The following is a 15,645-nucleotide window of genomic DNA, read 5'->3' on the forward strand; positions in this document are numbered from 1 at the left end:
CAATTTTTCAGGCTAAACAATTGCAGCACCCTAAAATAGCTGTATTCATTTTATTAAGCTTCATAGCATAATGGTGTTTTATGAAGTGTTTCACATTAACTGCTAGGTCATTGGACAGACACTGTAATTTCCTTTTCTCACTACTCAGGGAGAGAATGAACCTGAAGGCCCCAATCTACTTCTCCACTGGCCTGACAGAGAAAGCTAACCATTACTACAAGCTTTTCATAACATGGACCAACCAGAAGATTCGAAAAACCTTTGTTCAGAGAAACATGTTTGAATTTAAGCACATCAAGGCTTTTGATCGCTCCTACGCTGATAATCCTGGACCTATGGTAAGTCATTATTTCCTCCAAAGTGTGGAAATATTTTAAAAGTTTCTGTTTAAAAAAAAATCAAACAGCATTAGACTGCAACAATATGTCCACTTTCAGGTGGTGTTTGCCACACCAGGTATGCTTCATGCTGGTCAGTCTTTGCAGATCTTCAAGAAATGGGCAGGCAATGAGAAGAACATGGTAAGTGTCATCAGAAAACAGAAGAGGCTTGTGAAAAAACACAATACTTGCTAAACAGCTAATTCTTCTGTTCTTAGGTAATCATGCCTGGGTATTGTGTACAAGGAACAATTGGTCATAAGATCCTAAATGGTCAGAGGAAGCTGGAGATGGAAGGGAGAACAACAGTAAGGTTTTTAATTTTGCAGTGTAATTCATTTGTACTACATCAGTGTGACTTATGGGATCATATAGTATTTTATGTTTGAGTTATTTCTTTGAGCTTGGCAGATAAAGTCACACATTTTATACCTGGAGCTCATAATTCATCGTGTCATCCTCTTGTGGCTGTCTGTTAATACTGAAAAGGTTAAAGGAATAGTTTGGTATTTTGCAAATACACGTATTTGCAGTCTTGTGGGGCAGTTTCTTTATATGATGAGACTGATATCTAATTGAACCTCTGTGGTTTGGAGTTTAGTTTCACTCCTGTTTGCCCTTCCAGATATCAGCCTTATATTTTTGTTTACTGATTGCTACTGCTGCTCCTGCTGCTTCACACTAAAAGCTTTCTACAGGTTAGCCAGTGGAGGGCTTTGAGTTATAGGAAAACTCTTTGTTGGGAAACTAGCAGAACTTCCTTAGCAGTGCTGTTCCTCAGAAACAGGTCTACTATATGATCAGCAGATCCATTTTAAATATTCTACACAACCATAAGCAGCAGCCACATTCAGTAAAGGTTCTGCAGGGAACTGGCTCCCACTGTGGTTGGTGACTAGAACACCTCCAACACACCCTAAAGGTAAAAAAAAAAAAAAACGACCTTAGTGTGTGGTACTGTGGAAAACACTCGCTCCACATCGGTGCAGACCAGCTGCTCGTGGCCATTCAAAAAAACCATACATGAGGCCAGTTAGGCTAAACCTCCCAGCAAAACCTCATAGTTGTTTTTTGGTACAGATTAAACAAGCAACTTTGAATGTGTTAATTATAGAGTTGGTTTGGTACTAGAAGGCTGAGTTTTGTTCTTTGGGACAGAGCGAGATTACCTGCTTCCTTGTTTCTGCTCTTTATGCTAAGCTAAGCTAACCTTGTCCTGGCTTCAGCTTTACATTTTATGAACCGGTATCGTACAGGCATTTTCTGATCCAGGTAACTCTGAGAAAGAAAGAATGTTTTCCAAAAATATCAAACTATTCTGTAAAAGAAAAAGGCCATGAATATTTTGATGTGATTCATGTGAAAATCAACACTGACATTTATTTTTCCCTCTGATTCCAACAGCTTGATGTGAAGCTGCAGGTGGAGTACATGTCCTTTAGTGCCCATGCAGATGCTAAGGGCATCATGCAGCTCATTCGTATGGCAGAGCCTCGCAACATGCTGCTGGTACATGGCGAGGCAGTGAAAATGGAGTTTCTCAAGGGCAAAATTGAACAGGAGTTCAGTAGGTGCCACTCCATCCATAGCTTTAGACAGAACTAGATCTCTGTCTACCTATCAGTATTATTCAAAGTAACTGGGTAATGCATGTGTGCTTGCATTACTAACAAAGGGAGGTTTCAGTCATATAAATGCTTTGATTTTTCAACGGCAGGTGTAGACTGCTACATGCCGGCTAATGGAGAGACCACGACTGTGACAACAAACCCCAGTGTGCCCGTGGATATCTCCCTCAACCTGCTCAAGCGGGAGATGGCTCTGGGAGGTATGTTCTGTTGATAGTTTAGAAACCATAGGAATGTGTTTGTTTAGTTTACAGCCACAGGAGTATTAAACAGGCAGAACTGAGCTTGGCTAACAATGGTTTGAGTGCAGTTTCAGAATCCTGGTTGTTCAAGCTGATGTTATTATTGTGCTTTACATGGCTGGTAATCTTTCCCTGTGCCACATAAATATCATGACCCATGTCAGTTGCCATGACACATGTCCTGTACAGTGTGTGAACTCGTAGGAGTTTAGAAATATTAAAATTGCAACTGCAACCATGAGCAACACATTTTCTGCAGCAGCTACAGCTAAAAGTTGGTTCTCATCAGTAGTGCCTGAGCAGATTTAACTGTAACATAAGGTTGTGGATTACTTAAGATCAAACCTTTTTCCTTGATGATTTAAGTTATATTGGAGAACAACGCTCAGATAAACACTCAGCATCCACTTTATTAGGAACATCTGTACAGTCTAATGCAATCCATTAAAAGCATTCACCTATAAATGTGAATCAGAATCAGCTTTATTGACCAGGTGTGTTCAACATATGAGGAATTTGACTCTGTGTGTATGTACAAAGCTGATCCATAAGGCAACAAGTAAACGAGTGAGAGAACAAGAACAGAAAAAGAATGCACATATATACACACAGTTTAGATGCATTTTTGCAGATAGATATATACAAAGGTATATTTACAGCTGTTGCACTGGGGGCTGTTGTCCTGTTACACAGTCATGGTGTAAGTGTTGATCAGAGTGATGGCCCAGCGGAAGAAACCGTCCTTGTCTGATTGTCTTGGCGTACAGTGACCTGTAGCGCCATCCAGAGGGGAGGGGTTCAAACAATTTGTGTTCAGGGTTGTGAGGGGCCTGCAGAAATCCTCTCTGCCCTCCTTTTGATTTGTGAGGTATACAGGTCCTCCATGGAGGGCAGGCTGGAACCGATGGTTCTTTCTGTAGTCCTGACTGTCTGCTGGAGTCTGTTCCTGTTTTGTTTGGTTGCTGAGCCAAACCAGACAGTGATGGAGGTGCAGAGAACAGACTTGATGATGCCTCTGTAGAACTGTATCAGCAGCTTCTGGGGCAGGTGGAACTTCCTGACCTTGTTTATTTATGTACTAAACTGTTCTGTGTTGCAGGGCCTCTGCCTGATCCCAAAAAACCTCGCACCATGCACGGAACCCTGATCATGAAAGAAAATGTAAGTTCACTGTCCTCACAAACCTAAGTTGCAACTGACTTGTTTTCATTACATACTGTAACATTGTGTTACTCCTTTTTGATGTCTTAAATACTTATGAGAACCTTTAGGGGATGACCTGCAGTCTACTGGGACCTTCTTGAGTTATCATGATTGACACGTGATGATTCACTCCCTTGTTTTCTCACCCTGAGCTCAGAGCCTGAAGCTGGTGTCGTCGGAGCAGGCCCTGAAGGAGCTGGGACTCAACGAACATCAGTTACGCTTCACCTGCCGCGTGCAGCTCCAGGACCCACACAGCGACTCTGACACACTGCACAGGATCTACAAACACCTCAAGAGGTGAGAGTGCCACTGCAGGAAGAGGAGCGTCTCCAGGCCTCCTGTATCTAGCAACTCCTGCACCAACCCACACCATCCACTTTCTTTGCCTTCCTACTGTAAAACACTTCAGGCTTTTTTGTTTAGTTTTCACATTTATTTAGGAAAAGGGTGTTTTCTCTGATGGTCCAGTGTCTTGTTTCCTTTTAATTGAATAAAAGTATAATTGGGGTGGCACAGTGATGAAGTGGTTAGTACTGATGCTTAACAACTAGAAATTTCCAGGTTCAAACCCAACCAGGGCCTTTCTGTGTGGAGCTTACATGTTCTCCCTGTCCCTGTGGGGGTTTTCTCTGGGTACTCTGGCTTCCTCCTACAGTCCCACATGCAGGTTAGGTTACCTTGTCCGCTGTAAATGCAAGTGAAATACATCGGGAGTTACCCTGCTCTTTATTGAGACTCTTAATTAAGTTTACGATGCTTAACAACTAGAAATTTCCAGGTTCAAACCCAACCAGGGCCTTTCTGTCTGGAGCTTACATGTTCTCCCTGTCCCTGTGGGGGTTTTCTCTGGGTACTCTGGCTTCCTAAAAATTAGGCTCTTTTAATGCACACAGCTCATAAACTTCCATGCCATTGTTATCATCTCTCTTCCCTATTAGGAGCACTATTTAAGTGATTGTGGTCTTCTAGATGTGCTTATTTATTTAAATTTTAGTGGCTTAATTTGATTTGATTCCAGTTTGGTTGGATTTATTCTTTCAAACATGCAGAACAAACGACATCAACACACACATAATTATACAAATCCAACCAATGCTGATTCAGAATCAGTTTGCTTATACCTAGTACATGTGTGCACTGTGATAGACTGGCAACCTGTCCAGGGTGTACCCCACCTCACTCCCATTGTCAGCTTGGCTCTCGCCCCCCCACAACCCTCCACTGGATAAGCAGTACAGATAATGGATGGAAAAGTATATTTGTGGTAGTGTTGAGCAGTACACAGAATGTTGTTGTTGGTGATGTTTCTGGTGACCAGGAACTGAGATTTTAGAGGCTTTAACCTTTATTGTTAGGTGCTGGAGATGTCAAAGGGTTGACATGTAGAGTTATAGCCTTCTGTATAACCCCTTGCTTCTGCATTTCCTTGCTTCAGCGTGTTAAAGGGTTACACCATCCAGCATCTGCCTGATGGCACTGTCATGGTGGAGTCTATTGTCATCAAAGTCTCCTCCTCTGCTGATGACACCAACACCAAGGTCCTACTCCTTTCCTGGAGTTATCAGGTAAAACTGTTTTATTGTCTGTGCTTTACTGAGTTCATTTTACTCTAAATGGTCTTTTAAATGCTTTGAACATTCACACTGCTGTTTTGAGTTAGTCTGACTTATAGGCACAGTTCAGTCTTTACAGTGCCTGAAAACATGCTGCAGTCAGATTGTACTGTGTGGGATCACACGCACAGCAGTGGTGTTAAAAAGCACCTGTCAGGCACGATCACACTTCTGTGAAGAGCAGGAAACCTTTTGCTCTATGTGTCAAACAGAGAGGGGGCATTTTATTTCTGTTACAATAAGGAGGAGGCTGTTGTTAACTAAAGTGCTCTCACCAGTCAGGTGCTTGTGGGAAGGCAGCAGGAAAGATGTCAGGAAGACAGTTAATGGCTGGATGAGTTCCTTGGCCTCAGCCTAAAATACTGATTAGAAACCTGGACTGTTTATCCACAGGCAGGGATGTTTTGTTATTGGTACAGTTATTGACTGTTTTCATATTCTAGAGATTGTGCTGGCAGAAAATCTCACACAGCTGATCTGCAAAGAGATCAGGCAGCTTCCTAGTAGCGTTGAATGGCCGAGGCTTTTTCCCATTTTGCACTTAATGACTGGACTTTGAAGATGAGCAGTCCTACACTGGGAAGTTGCTTAATCCATTTAAAGCCACCTAAAGGAATCATCAAGAATCAGAAGTGTGCCAAAGTAACAGAAAAGTTCCAGTGTGGTCAGGCTGAAGTTTGCTCTAGTTGCAGAATTTAATCCAGTTGACCTTGACACGTGAAATCACAAGGATCTGCTATTTATAGCCAAAGTGATTGCTAATGTTTTTATTTATAATGACATGGTTAATAAGACAAGCAGCAGAGAATGAGGAGTGCATCTCGACGAGAACACATGTAAGGGCAGTACCTGAGGTTACACGTACAGTAATAAGTGGAGGTCTGATCAGCTATAAGAAGTGAAAACACTCGTGTGGGTTGCCGCTGTGACAGTAGGGGATTTGAAAGCGAGAGTAACTGACAGCAGAAGGTGGGGAAATCTGCCTGTTGAGTCAGTCACTCTGCAGTGGGAGAGTGCTTTCTGTTGCTTCATGTGTTCCAAGCAAAGCACAAAGGGCAAGAAAAAAGCAGCATTAAGACGTTTGTTATAGATTTTAACTTGTTTAGTTTGCGTTGGAGATGCAATTAGGTACTCGGAACAGATTTTAAAATTTGTTTTCTCTGTTGGCTTTAATATAAAAAGTATACACCTTGTAACATTCTTAAAATATAGTTTATATGTTATCTTTTTATGGTTGTAAAAACCATGCATTTAAAAAAACGTACTGTATAGATCACCAGGAAGAGCACATAACATTAAATGTGCCATGTGAATGTAAAGCTGTTGTGACATTAATGTTAGTGATCACGCCTGTGCTTCTCCTGTTATGTCAAGGCAAAATGTCTGCCATGAAAACAGAATGATTTTATTTTTTGATGCTTACACTCCAGAAAATAGGCCTGAAAAACTATCATCTGAAGGATTTTTATTACAAGTGTCTCTTCAGGGGAACAAAAGATTCAAGTCAGACAGTCAGAGAAGTCGAGATCACTCTGACGTATTCAGTGTGACGAGGGGCTGCAGGGATCTTAACTTCAAGGGGTCATTGGTGACATATACCAGTCTGTTTCTTTGTGTTAAAATATGTTAAAGTGAAACTATGCTGCTCTGTGTTTTTCTACAAAACATTTTTTATTTTCTGGTTTTTCTTGTCAGGACGAGGACCTGGGGAGCTTCCTTTCGTCTCTGCTCAAAAAAGGGCTTCCATCTGGATTGTGCTGAGCTAACTGTTGGCCCAAATCTATGAACATTTAACAGGAAATTCACACAAAATGGAATTCATGTACCAGAACTCATTTTAACCGTCATTTGTGGTCCGTTCTTTTACAGGGAGACTCATTTGTAGACTAAACAGCATGAAAAGAACTGCCACAAAAGGAGGAAAAGATACTCAAATTTAGTTTTCTCCCTTTATTTTTATGTACAGCCCAATTTGAATAAACACTTTTATAGAACAGTCTCATTTTTGAGATACTGAAGTTACATATTCAGTGACAACAAAGCATATACAGAGCAATATTTACATTTGCTGCTACCCTGTTGTGGTTCACTCAGCTCACTGCAATGACATAGACACCCGTGCGCCTCCTGACTCTACCACACAGCCATGTCATCTTTAGCCGCTTCCATTTGCAGTGGCTGGAGGTAACGTAGTAGAGCACAGGGTCCAGGCATGTGTTAAGGATGACAAGGGCCATCGTGACCCGCCTGGCGTCGTAGATGACATTGGCAACGGAGCAATTCCTGATGATGTTCATGCGTCTAAGGATGTGTAGTAGGTACACCACGTGGTTGGGCAGGAAGCAGAGCAACGTGATAGCCATGATGGTGTAAATGATCCTCACGGCTCTTTGGGCTGTTTTAGTCTTTATTTGGGAAATGCGCCTTGCAGCCAGCGGGTAACACACCAGGATGATCACAGAGGGCAGCAGGGAGCAGAAGATCAGGCTCAGCACGCTGTACGGCAGCAAGCGCGTGTGCCACTCATTCTCGACAAACTTCTCAAAGCAGCTGTGGCTTCCCGAGTTACCTGTAATGCTTTCTAGAGGTCCCATAAGGATAAAGACCAGTATAGCCACTCCAGCAACACACCAGAGTAGCACACTAACAACCACAGCGAGACTGGGGCTCCGCAGCCTTAGGTAGATAAGTGGATGCACAGTGGCCATATAGCGATCCACACAGATGCATGTCATGAAACAGATGCTCATGTAGATGTTGGCATAGAACAGAATCCCTGTGACACAGCAGGTGAATTCCCCGAAGACCCAATCATTTTTGTTGAGGTGGTAGTGGATCCTAAAAGGCAGAGTGCAGAGGATGACGATGTCTGCCAGAGCCAGATTGCTGATGTACACACTGAAGGCTGTGCGGGGAGTGACCCTGAAGGTGAAGACGAAGAAGGCAGCCAGATTTCCAGGTAGACCAATAACTAAAGCTAGGATGTAGACCGCTGGGAAAAGGTGGTACTGGTACTCTTCTGTGGGGTTGCTGCAGTTGACATCTGTCACATTCATCATGGCAGATCTGAGTGTTTTGCGAATGTGGTCCAAGTCAGAGCGTGTAGGTTGATTCCTTTAAACGCTGCTGCATCGTAGGCTGTCTTCTGTAGCAACAAAAACATGTTTCCATTCATAGTTTTTCCACTTTCACTTTGACACAACCTTGGAAACTTAACTTGTCAAATATCTAACTAACATTTACGATAAGATATTGTCTTATTCTGTTTTTATCATGTTATTTTTGCTTTAGAAACTGACCACATTAATCTGTATTATTCAAGTTTATAATACAAGGACCAAAAATTCAGGGGTGGACATCTTTACAAATAATACAAGATATTTTTCCGTTTGTTTCGAGGATTATGTCAGAGGTGAAATAAGAAAGAAAAACTAACCACAAATAAAGCTAAAAAAAGTTACACGTCATCCTGTGGTGTTCCTATTTTATGTCACTATTAGATTTTACACCTTCTTAACAGAAGGTTTGACTCCTGTGTGAATGAGATGGATACTGTTGAAATAGGAGTTAACATTCTGATGCTGTTAAACATTGAAAAAATATTTTCAAAATTAAAAATTTTAACACAAACAACCTAGACAAGAGCATGTTCGGGGGGAAAAAATCACTTACCAAGTTGCCTACAAATGGGTGCCTTCTCCAAATGCAGAAAACCACACAAGTTGCTTCTTAGGGTACAGCAAGTATATACCATACTGTTCTTAATTTCCTGTTTCTGTGCACTATGGGTATGGAGAGAGGAAGCCACAAGATGACGTACATAATGTACTTCTACCACCCACCCTCTCTGTGCAGTATAATAAGATGTACAGAATGATGACTGTATTTTTTCATATGATATAATAATTTTGAAATATAACAGGACTATACAGCCAAAGACAAGCAACAGGATTTTTTCAAAATAAAAGAAGAAAATAGATGCAAATCCTTGAGAAAATACAAAAAAATGAAAAGCAGTATCATCAGTGTGCTTCTAGCTCATCTTTTTGTGTTAATGCATAAAATAAATATACAGTACAGTAACTGTCATATTCAAGTAAATCGGTTTCTGTCCTGTTACATGTCCTACATGATGCTCTCTCATATGCAGCAACTTTTCCTAACTGAGTGCAGCCCTGTGAACTATCACTAAAATTTTTAGTTATTCAAACTTGTGGCATGAAACTGTTTTTAATTTGAAGTGTAGGATATTATGTATATTAAAAACAAAGCAGTTAGATAATGTAGGAGAGGAATTTCCAACATGAGAATAATCCCAAATTGTCACTTGAAAAACCAGACAAGGGTTTTTAAATAAGAAACTAAACTCGCCATATATGTACTGTATATGTAGTGAAGACTTTGATGAAATATAATAAAACACATTAAGTGTATTTTTGGGCAAAGTGGAAGTTTTCACAATATTGACATGTATGGTTCTAGTGATTTCAGTGAGAAACCTGCTTTAGTTGGTGTTTGTAGTAAACTAATATTTAAGTATGCTTTTAATAAATTAGCTAAATTTGAATTAAAACTAAATTAAGGAAAAATCTAAATTATAATCTATAACATTTTGGCTTATCTTAGTTTGTCTCATAAGAACTTTTTAAAAACCCAAATAAAATGGTATTTAGAATTGTGGTTTTGGCGCTTTTATTTTGAAGTTACAAGGCCGGAAGTTATTGTACGTGTAGCTATAAAAATAATATTAGCTAGTTGAATGTTTCCACTAATTTAAGAATTATTTCCTGTAATGAATGATGTAACACTGGCTTGCTAATATCCTAAAATGGTTCGCACTGTAACCGTTCAGGACCTACTCATAAAACCGGCTTCGTATTGCGGTTAGCTAGCGGCTACTGAAACTACCAGCGCGGTTGCTCTTACAGTTTTTCTCTGTCGCTTTCATTCATTTCTCACAACAGAATTGAAGTTTGCAGATCTCCAAGTGCATTTCTCAAAACAACACGTACAAACTGCACAACATAGTGGATAACCGGAAAAAGCGCGTCACCTGCTCAAAATGCTTTGTCTATTGTGCAAAAGTGTGTTTATTCATCAAAAAAAAAGAAGTGATTCTTGCAAACCATTGTGCATCAACCAGGTGTTACAGTAATTTACATGGTAAGAATAGATAATTTTCTGAATGATTCCATCTAACCTCATCTAACCAATCACCATCGCCCCACGTTACAGTATATGGAAGAATCGAAACAAAAGATCAGACTGTACTCACATTTCTACTGTACTGTCAATAGTGGTACTTGCATACAGACAGCAAAGGAAACTATACATAGTCTATTTATCTAGCAATGGAAACATACTGTAAAAAAGACAAAGTGGGAAGAACTATACATGTACAACAGAAGGTAAAGGTGAGATTACGTGGCAGTTTTCCTATGCATCATGTCGGTCCTGTCTGTTGGGCCACAGATTCTCATCCACATCACAACACATATTTTGTCTTGCTATGCACCGTGGAAAGAATCTTCTTGAGTGCCTAATCCTGCCTCTGCATGCATCTGCTGAGATTTCCTCACATGCTGCATCCATGGCAGCCAGCAGTGTCATCCACGTATGTGGCTGATGATCATAAACCTTCCACCGCCAAGCCGAGAAGAACTCTTCAATTGGGTTCAGGAATGGGGAGTAGGGTGGAAGGAATTCAATCAGCATCCTGCTGTGGTGGACAAACCACTGCCTGATGTTGTCAGAGCGATGGAAACTGACATTATCACACAGATAAGTGCCAAATATCCACACTGGAGAAGCTGCCACTAGTGAATGCTCAATGTTTTTGATTGATATGTGACTTAATCAATATATTTTAACTGGTTCATTGTTTAATTTTCTGCTGCTCAAATAATTGATTGTTTTGGTAACATCAGATCAATAAATAATTGCAGTCCTATTTGAGATGCATTTAGTATAATACACTGCCTGCGCCATCTGACGTACAGTGTGTGAATCATATAGTACAACATTAATTTGTCTAGGCTAAACTACATGACAACCAAGGGACAATATTTTGTGTATTGATTTTGTTTTTATGTTGTGCACGTTTGGGGCCATTGAGCTGGAGTCACATTCCTTGTATTCTTGAAATATTTGGCAATAAAGTTTATGCTTATGCTATGTTTTGTTGATACATATATTTTTGTAACTTAAACATTGACCCAGAGATTGGGTTGTCGGGGCCCCTGCCTTTGACTGCTGCCCAATCCACTGTGCACCGGCCCCTTACGGATCCTCCTGCAGGTGGTGGGCCCACGGGAGGACGTCCCCACGTCGCTCGTTCGGGCTAAGCCCGGCTGGGCCCCGTGAGGGTGGGCCCGGCCACCAGGCGCTTGCATTCGAGCCCCAGCCTCGGGCCCGGCTCCAGGGGGGGGCCCTGGCTGCGCCCTGCCGGGCGACGTCACAGAAACCGCTCTTAGTCTGACCGGTCACCCAGGACCTGTTTGCCTTGGGAGACCCTACCAGGGGCATATAGCCCCCGAGAACATAGCTCCTATGATTACTCGGGTGCTCAGACCCCTCCACCACAATAAGGTAGCGGTTCAAGGAGGCGGATCGGTGCAGCTTCTGCAGTAATGCGGTCGATGCACCAGTCCGTCATGGTGAAGAAGGAGCTGAGCTGTAAGGCGAAGCTCTCGATTTACTGGTCGATCTACATTCCGACTCTCATCTATGGTCATGAGCTTTGGGTCATGACCGAAAGGGGAAGATCCCGGATACAGGCGGCCAAAATGAGCTTCCTCCGCAGGGTGGCCGGGTGCACCCTTAGAGATAGGGTGAGGAGCTCAGTTATCCGGGAGGAGCTCAGAGTAGAACCGCTGCTCCTCCACATCGAGAGGAGCCAGCTGAGGTGGCTCGGGCATCTGTTTCGGATGCCTCCTGGGCGTCGGGACGATGTCTATCGGCTGGCCTGGGAATGCCTTGGTATTCCCCCGGAGGAGCTGGAGCAAGTGTCTGGAGAGAGGGAAGTCTGGGCATCTTTGCTTAGACTGCTGCCCCCGCGACCCGGTTCCAGATAAGCGGAGGAAAATGGATGGATGGAACATTGACCCATGTGAAAATTTAAAATTTAACTGGGGAGTATATCCACCCTATGCATCTTCTAAAAATTACAAAATATATCTGTGTGATGTAGGCCTTAAATGCTACATTAACCATCTAAGGTCATGTTACTAGTTCAAGTAAGTAGGTCAAAGGAAAGGTCACTGGGCAGAGATGCCTGGAAAGATCCTGCAGGAGATTGTGTGCAACCTAGAAGTGTACAATCAGCGCTGTGGCATCTAACCACACTTTATGCTTGGCTACTAGCTTTTTTTCATTCAGAACTTTGTTTCACAAAAGGAAATCTTTTTGCAGCAAGGCAATGTAAAAACATAAGCACTACAAGCCATACAATGAAACATTAAGAGATCTGAAGACTTTAAAAGTGCTGGTACAGAATATGATAAAATGTTCCTTTATTGAAAGAGTATTAATAAGAACAGGGACAAGAGGATGTCTTAGCCGACAGTTTTCAGTGTATTGTAGTCAAGGATGATCCTAATGAAGTGGTCAGACAAACAATATGCTGTTGATGATAATAAAAAAAATATAAACCCCCTTTTGTGAAGATGCTGGTAAATAAGGCAGCACCCAGCCCCACCATTGGCTGTCTAAGTTTGTTATCTGTAAACCTTCCTTTAGGTTCTGAGGAAAGCTTTATACCAAAACATGTTAGCAGGTTAGTTTGTAAATCGGTTCATGTAAAAGATCAGTACAGGAGGTGATTGTTTCTGCTGTTTAACCGACTCTGTTCTTATTTTACAGCATGTGCCTAAATACCTGTTACAGGCCTCAAGGCCTGAAATCACTACAGATGAACAAGTAGCAAATCACAGTGCTTCAGCCAGTGACTTATCAACTGTCAGTTTGCTTCCCCATGCTGTAGCTCAAGGAGTCTGTACAATCTCTGAAGTTCAGGTTCATCTGTTTGTGTTTCATAGAGTGAAAGACACATAAAAGAGGATCCTGACACCATGAGAGGGTCCATCCATCTATTATCTATACCACTTATCCCAGCTGACACAGGGTGAGAGGCGGGGTCCACCCTGGCTAGATCACCAGTCTAACACAGGGCTGACATGTACACAAACAACCATACACATTCACTCTTACAGGCAATTTAGAGTCTTTGGACTGTGGGAGGAAGCCGGGGTACCTGGAGAGACTCCATACAGGCACAGGAAGAACATGCAAATAGAAAGGCACCGGGTCACCTTGAATCTTCTTGTTGTGCGGTAACAGTACTAATCACTGCCCCACCATGCTGCCAAGGCGAGAGGGGGCTCCTGATAAATGTCTGAGCAGCTGAAAAGGCCCTTGTCAGGAGTGACCACAGGGCGGCAGCATTGTGTTAGTTGGGTGCTGAGGTACAACCATAAGCCTCATAAGAAGGAACTGAACCTGAGCCCGCAGGTGGTGTTTTCCCTCCTGCAGCAATGATGTTTTTTAAATGGTCCTATTTTTACTTCTGCTAAAAGACAGGGCTCATTATTCTATACTTTTATTGTCAGTAAAACATTTGAAAAGACCAAAACCAACGATGTATGAGTCTGTGTCTCAGTACTTGGTAACTTCCCCACCCTGCCTGTGGTACTCTGCAGTGGTCAAATGGAACTCAGTACAGCAATACTTACAAGTGTGTGGTACTTGTACTTGACTTTGTACTTGTTTATGGTCAGACATAAGCAATAGCACGTTCAGTGCTGAAGTAGAGCTGTCTGGAGGCACAGAGGGTAAGTGGCATTGATGTTGGTCTGGTTCGGATAGTGATGGAGAACGTAGGCCACCACATGTCAATAAATTGTTGTCAGTCATATCTTATCACATATTTGAACTATTACTCTGATGTCAGGTTGAAAAAAAAAACGTTCAGCTAGCCTAAACAAAGCCTACAGTTTAATGTTCTTTAATGATAAAGAAAAACCCTTAAACTGCATTTTCTTTCTCGTGTGCCCGACTTGCTTGGTCCCTAATGAAAATAGATAAGTGTATCTCAGAAAATTTCAAATTATCCCTTAAGGATTTTGATTTGAATCAGTTTCTGTAACCCTAGGATAGCGAGGTCTGCAGATCTCTGAGACAATATCATGCAGATACCACAACCACAACACCATGAGCATGTCAGTATGTCTCTATAGTCCCCGCACCCATAAAAGTACACTTGGCACATAAACCTGAGTAAGTCAGTGCTGAGAAGATACTGTGTGTGCCTCGTTGCTGTGGCTTGTAGAGGCCTGCACCTGCAGTCAGAAGGGAGATCATTAAGACGCATTGTCTGCTGTGAGACTTGCAGCTCTCTCCAGCAGATCAAAGAGCGGAGCAAAAGTAGGTCAACCTCCCAGAGACCAACACATCGATTCCACGATGCAGTGGGGCTTGTTCTGCCGTGAGAGGGCCTTTGATGGAAAGGCAAAGTAAGAGTTGACAGCTACTCACAGTCAGAGAGACCTGGTAGATGCCACAATGTGTTGGAAAGGAAAGCAGCAGGAGATGGGTCCATTACTTATAGTCAGGCTGTCAATTGTAAATCATCTCAGTCAATTTCACCTATTACTTCAGGCCACTATCCATCCTTAGAGTGACGCTACAAAACCAGGGCCACACAACAGAGGATAGAGGAGCTGTCATATATACAGTGGGTACAGAAAGTATTCAGACCCCCTTAAATTTTTCACTCTTTGTTATATTGCAGCCATATGCTAAAATCATTTAAGTTCATTTTTTTCCTCATTAATGTACACACAGCACCCCATATTGACAGAAAAACACAGAATTGACATTTTTGCAGATTTATTAAAAAAGAAAAACTGAAATATCACATGGTCATAAGTATTCAGACCCTTTGCTCAGTATTTAGTAGAAGCACCCTTTTGAGCTAATACAGCCATGAGTCTTTTTGGGAATGATGCAACAAGTTTTTCACACCTGCATTTGGGGATCCTCTGCCATTCCTCCTTGCAGATCCTCTCCAGTTCTGTCAGGTTGGATGGTAAACGTTGGTGGACAGCCATTTTCAGGTCTCTCCAGAGATGCTCAATTGGGTTTAAATCAGGGCTCTGGCTGGGCCATTCAAGAACAGTCACGGAGTTGTTGTGAAGCCACTCCGTTATTTTAGCTGTGTGCTTAGGGCCATTGTCTTGTTGGAAGGTGAACCTTCAGCCCAGTCTGAGGTCCTGAGCACTCTGGAGAAGGTTTTCGTCCAGGATATCCCTGTACTTGGCCACATTCATCCTTCCCTCGATTGCAACCAGTCGTCCTGCCCCTGCAGCTGAAAAACCCCCCCATAGCATGAGGCTGCCACCACCATGCTTCACTGTTGGGACTGTATTGGACAGGTGATGAGCAGTGCCTGGTTTTCTCCACACATACCGCTTAGAATTAAGGCCAAAAAGTTCTATCTTGGTCTCATCAGACCAGAGAATCGTATTTCTCACCATCTTGGAGTCCTTCAGGTGTTTTTTAGCAAACTCCATGCGGACTT

General features: G+C 42.3%; 2 protein-coding genes across 2 annotated transcripts in view; one reads left to right on the plus strand and one right to left on the minus strand.

Moving 5' to 3' along the window:
- ints11 (integrator complex subunit 11) overlaps positions 1-7,079 on the plus strand; it is an 11,546-nt gene extending 4,467 nt beyond the window's left edge. Inside the window, exons 9-17 of the mRNA XM_020585576.1 lie at positions 149-338; positions 438-521; positions 599-688; positions 1,785-1,947; positions 2,098-2,208; positions 3,350-3,411; positions 3,611-3,753; positions 4,892-5,021; positions 6,765-7,079. Coding sequence (XP_020441232.1) covers positions 149-338; positions 438-521; positions 599-688; positions 1,785-1,947; positions 2,098-2,208; positions 3,350-3,411; positions 3,611-3,753; positions 4,892-5,021; positions 6,765-6,830 — 1,039 coding nt within the window. The 3' untranslated portion in view covers positions 6,831-7,079. The remainder of the gene's footprint in view (positions 1-148; positions 339-437; positions 522-598; positions 689-1,784; positions 1,948-2,097; positions 2,209-3,349; positions 3,412-3,610; positions 3,754-4,891; positions 5,022-6,764) is intronic.
- A 59-nt stretch (positions 7,080-7,138) lies between these two features.
- On the minus strand, positions 7,139-9,378 carry LOC109951224 (lysophosphatidic acid receptor 6). Its single transcript, XM_020585577.1, has 2 exons — positions 8,742-9,378; positions 7,139-8,214 (listed from the first exon to the last, which is right to left on the minus strand). Exon 2 carries the CDS (start codon positions 8,126-8,128, stop codon positions 7,160-7,162), a length of 969 nt encoding a protein of 322 aa, XP_020441233.1. The 5' UTR covers positions 8,129-8,214; positions 8,742-9,378; the 3' UTR covers positions 7,139-7,159.
- Between the last annotated feature and the right edge of the window lie 6,267 nt (positions 9,379-15,645).

Source organism: Monopterus albus, unplaced genomic scaffold, assembly GCF_001952655.1.
Source record: "Monopterus albus unplaced genomic scaffold, M_albus_1.0 scaffold371.1, whole genome shotgun sequence".
NCBI classification, from domain to species: domain Eukaryota; kingdom Metazoa; phylum Chordata; class Actinopteri; order Synbranchiformes; family Synbranchidae; genus Monopterus; species Monopterus albus.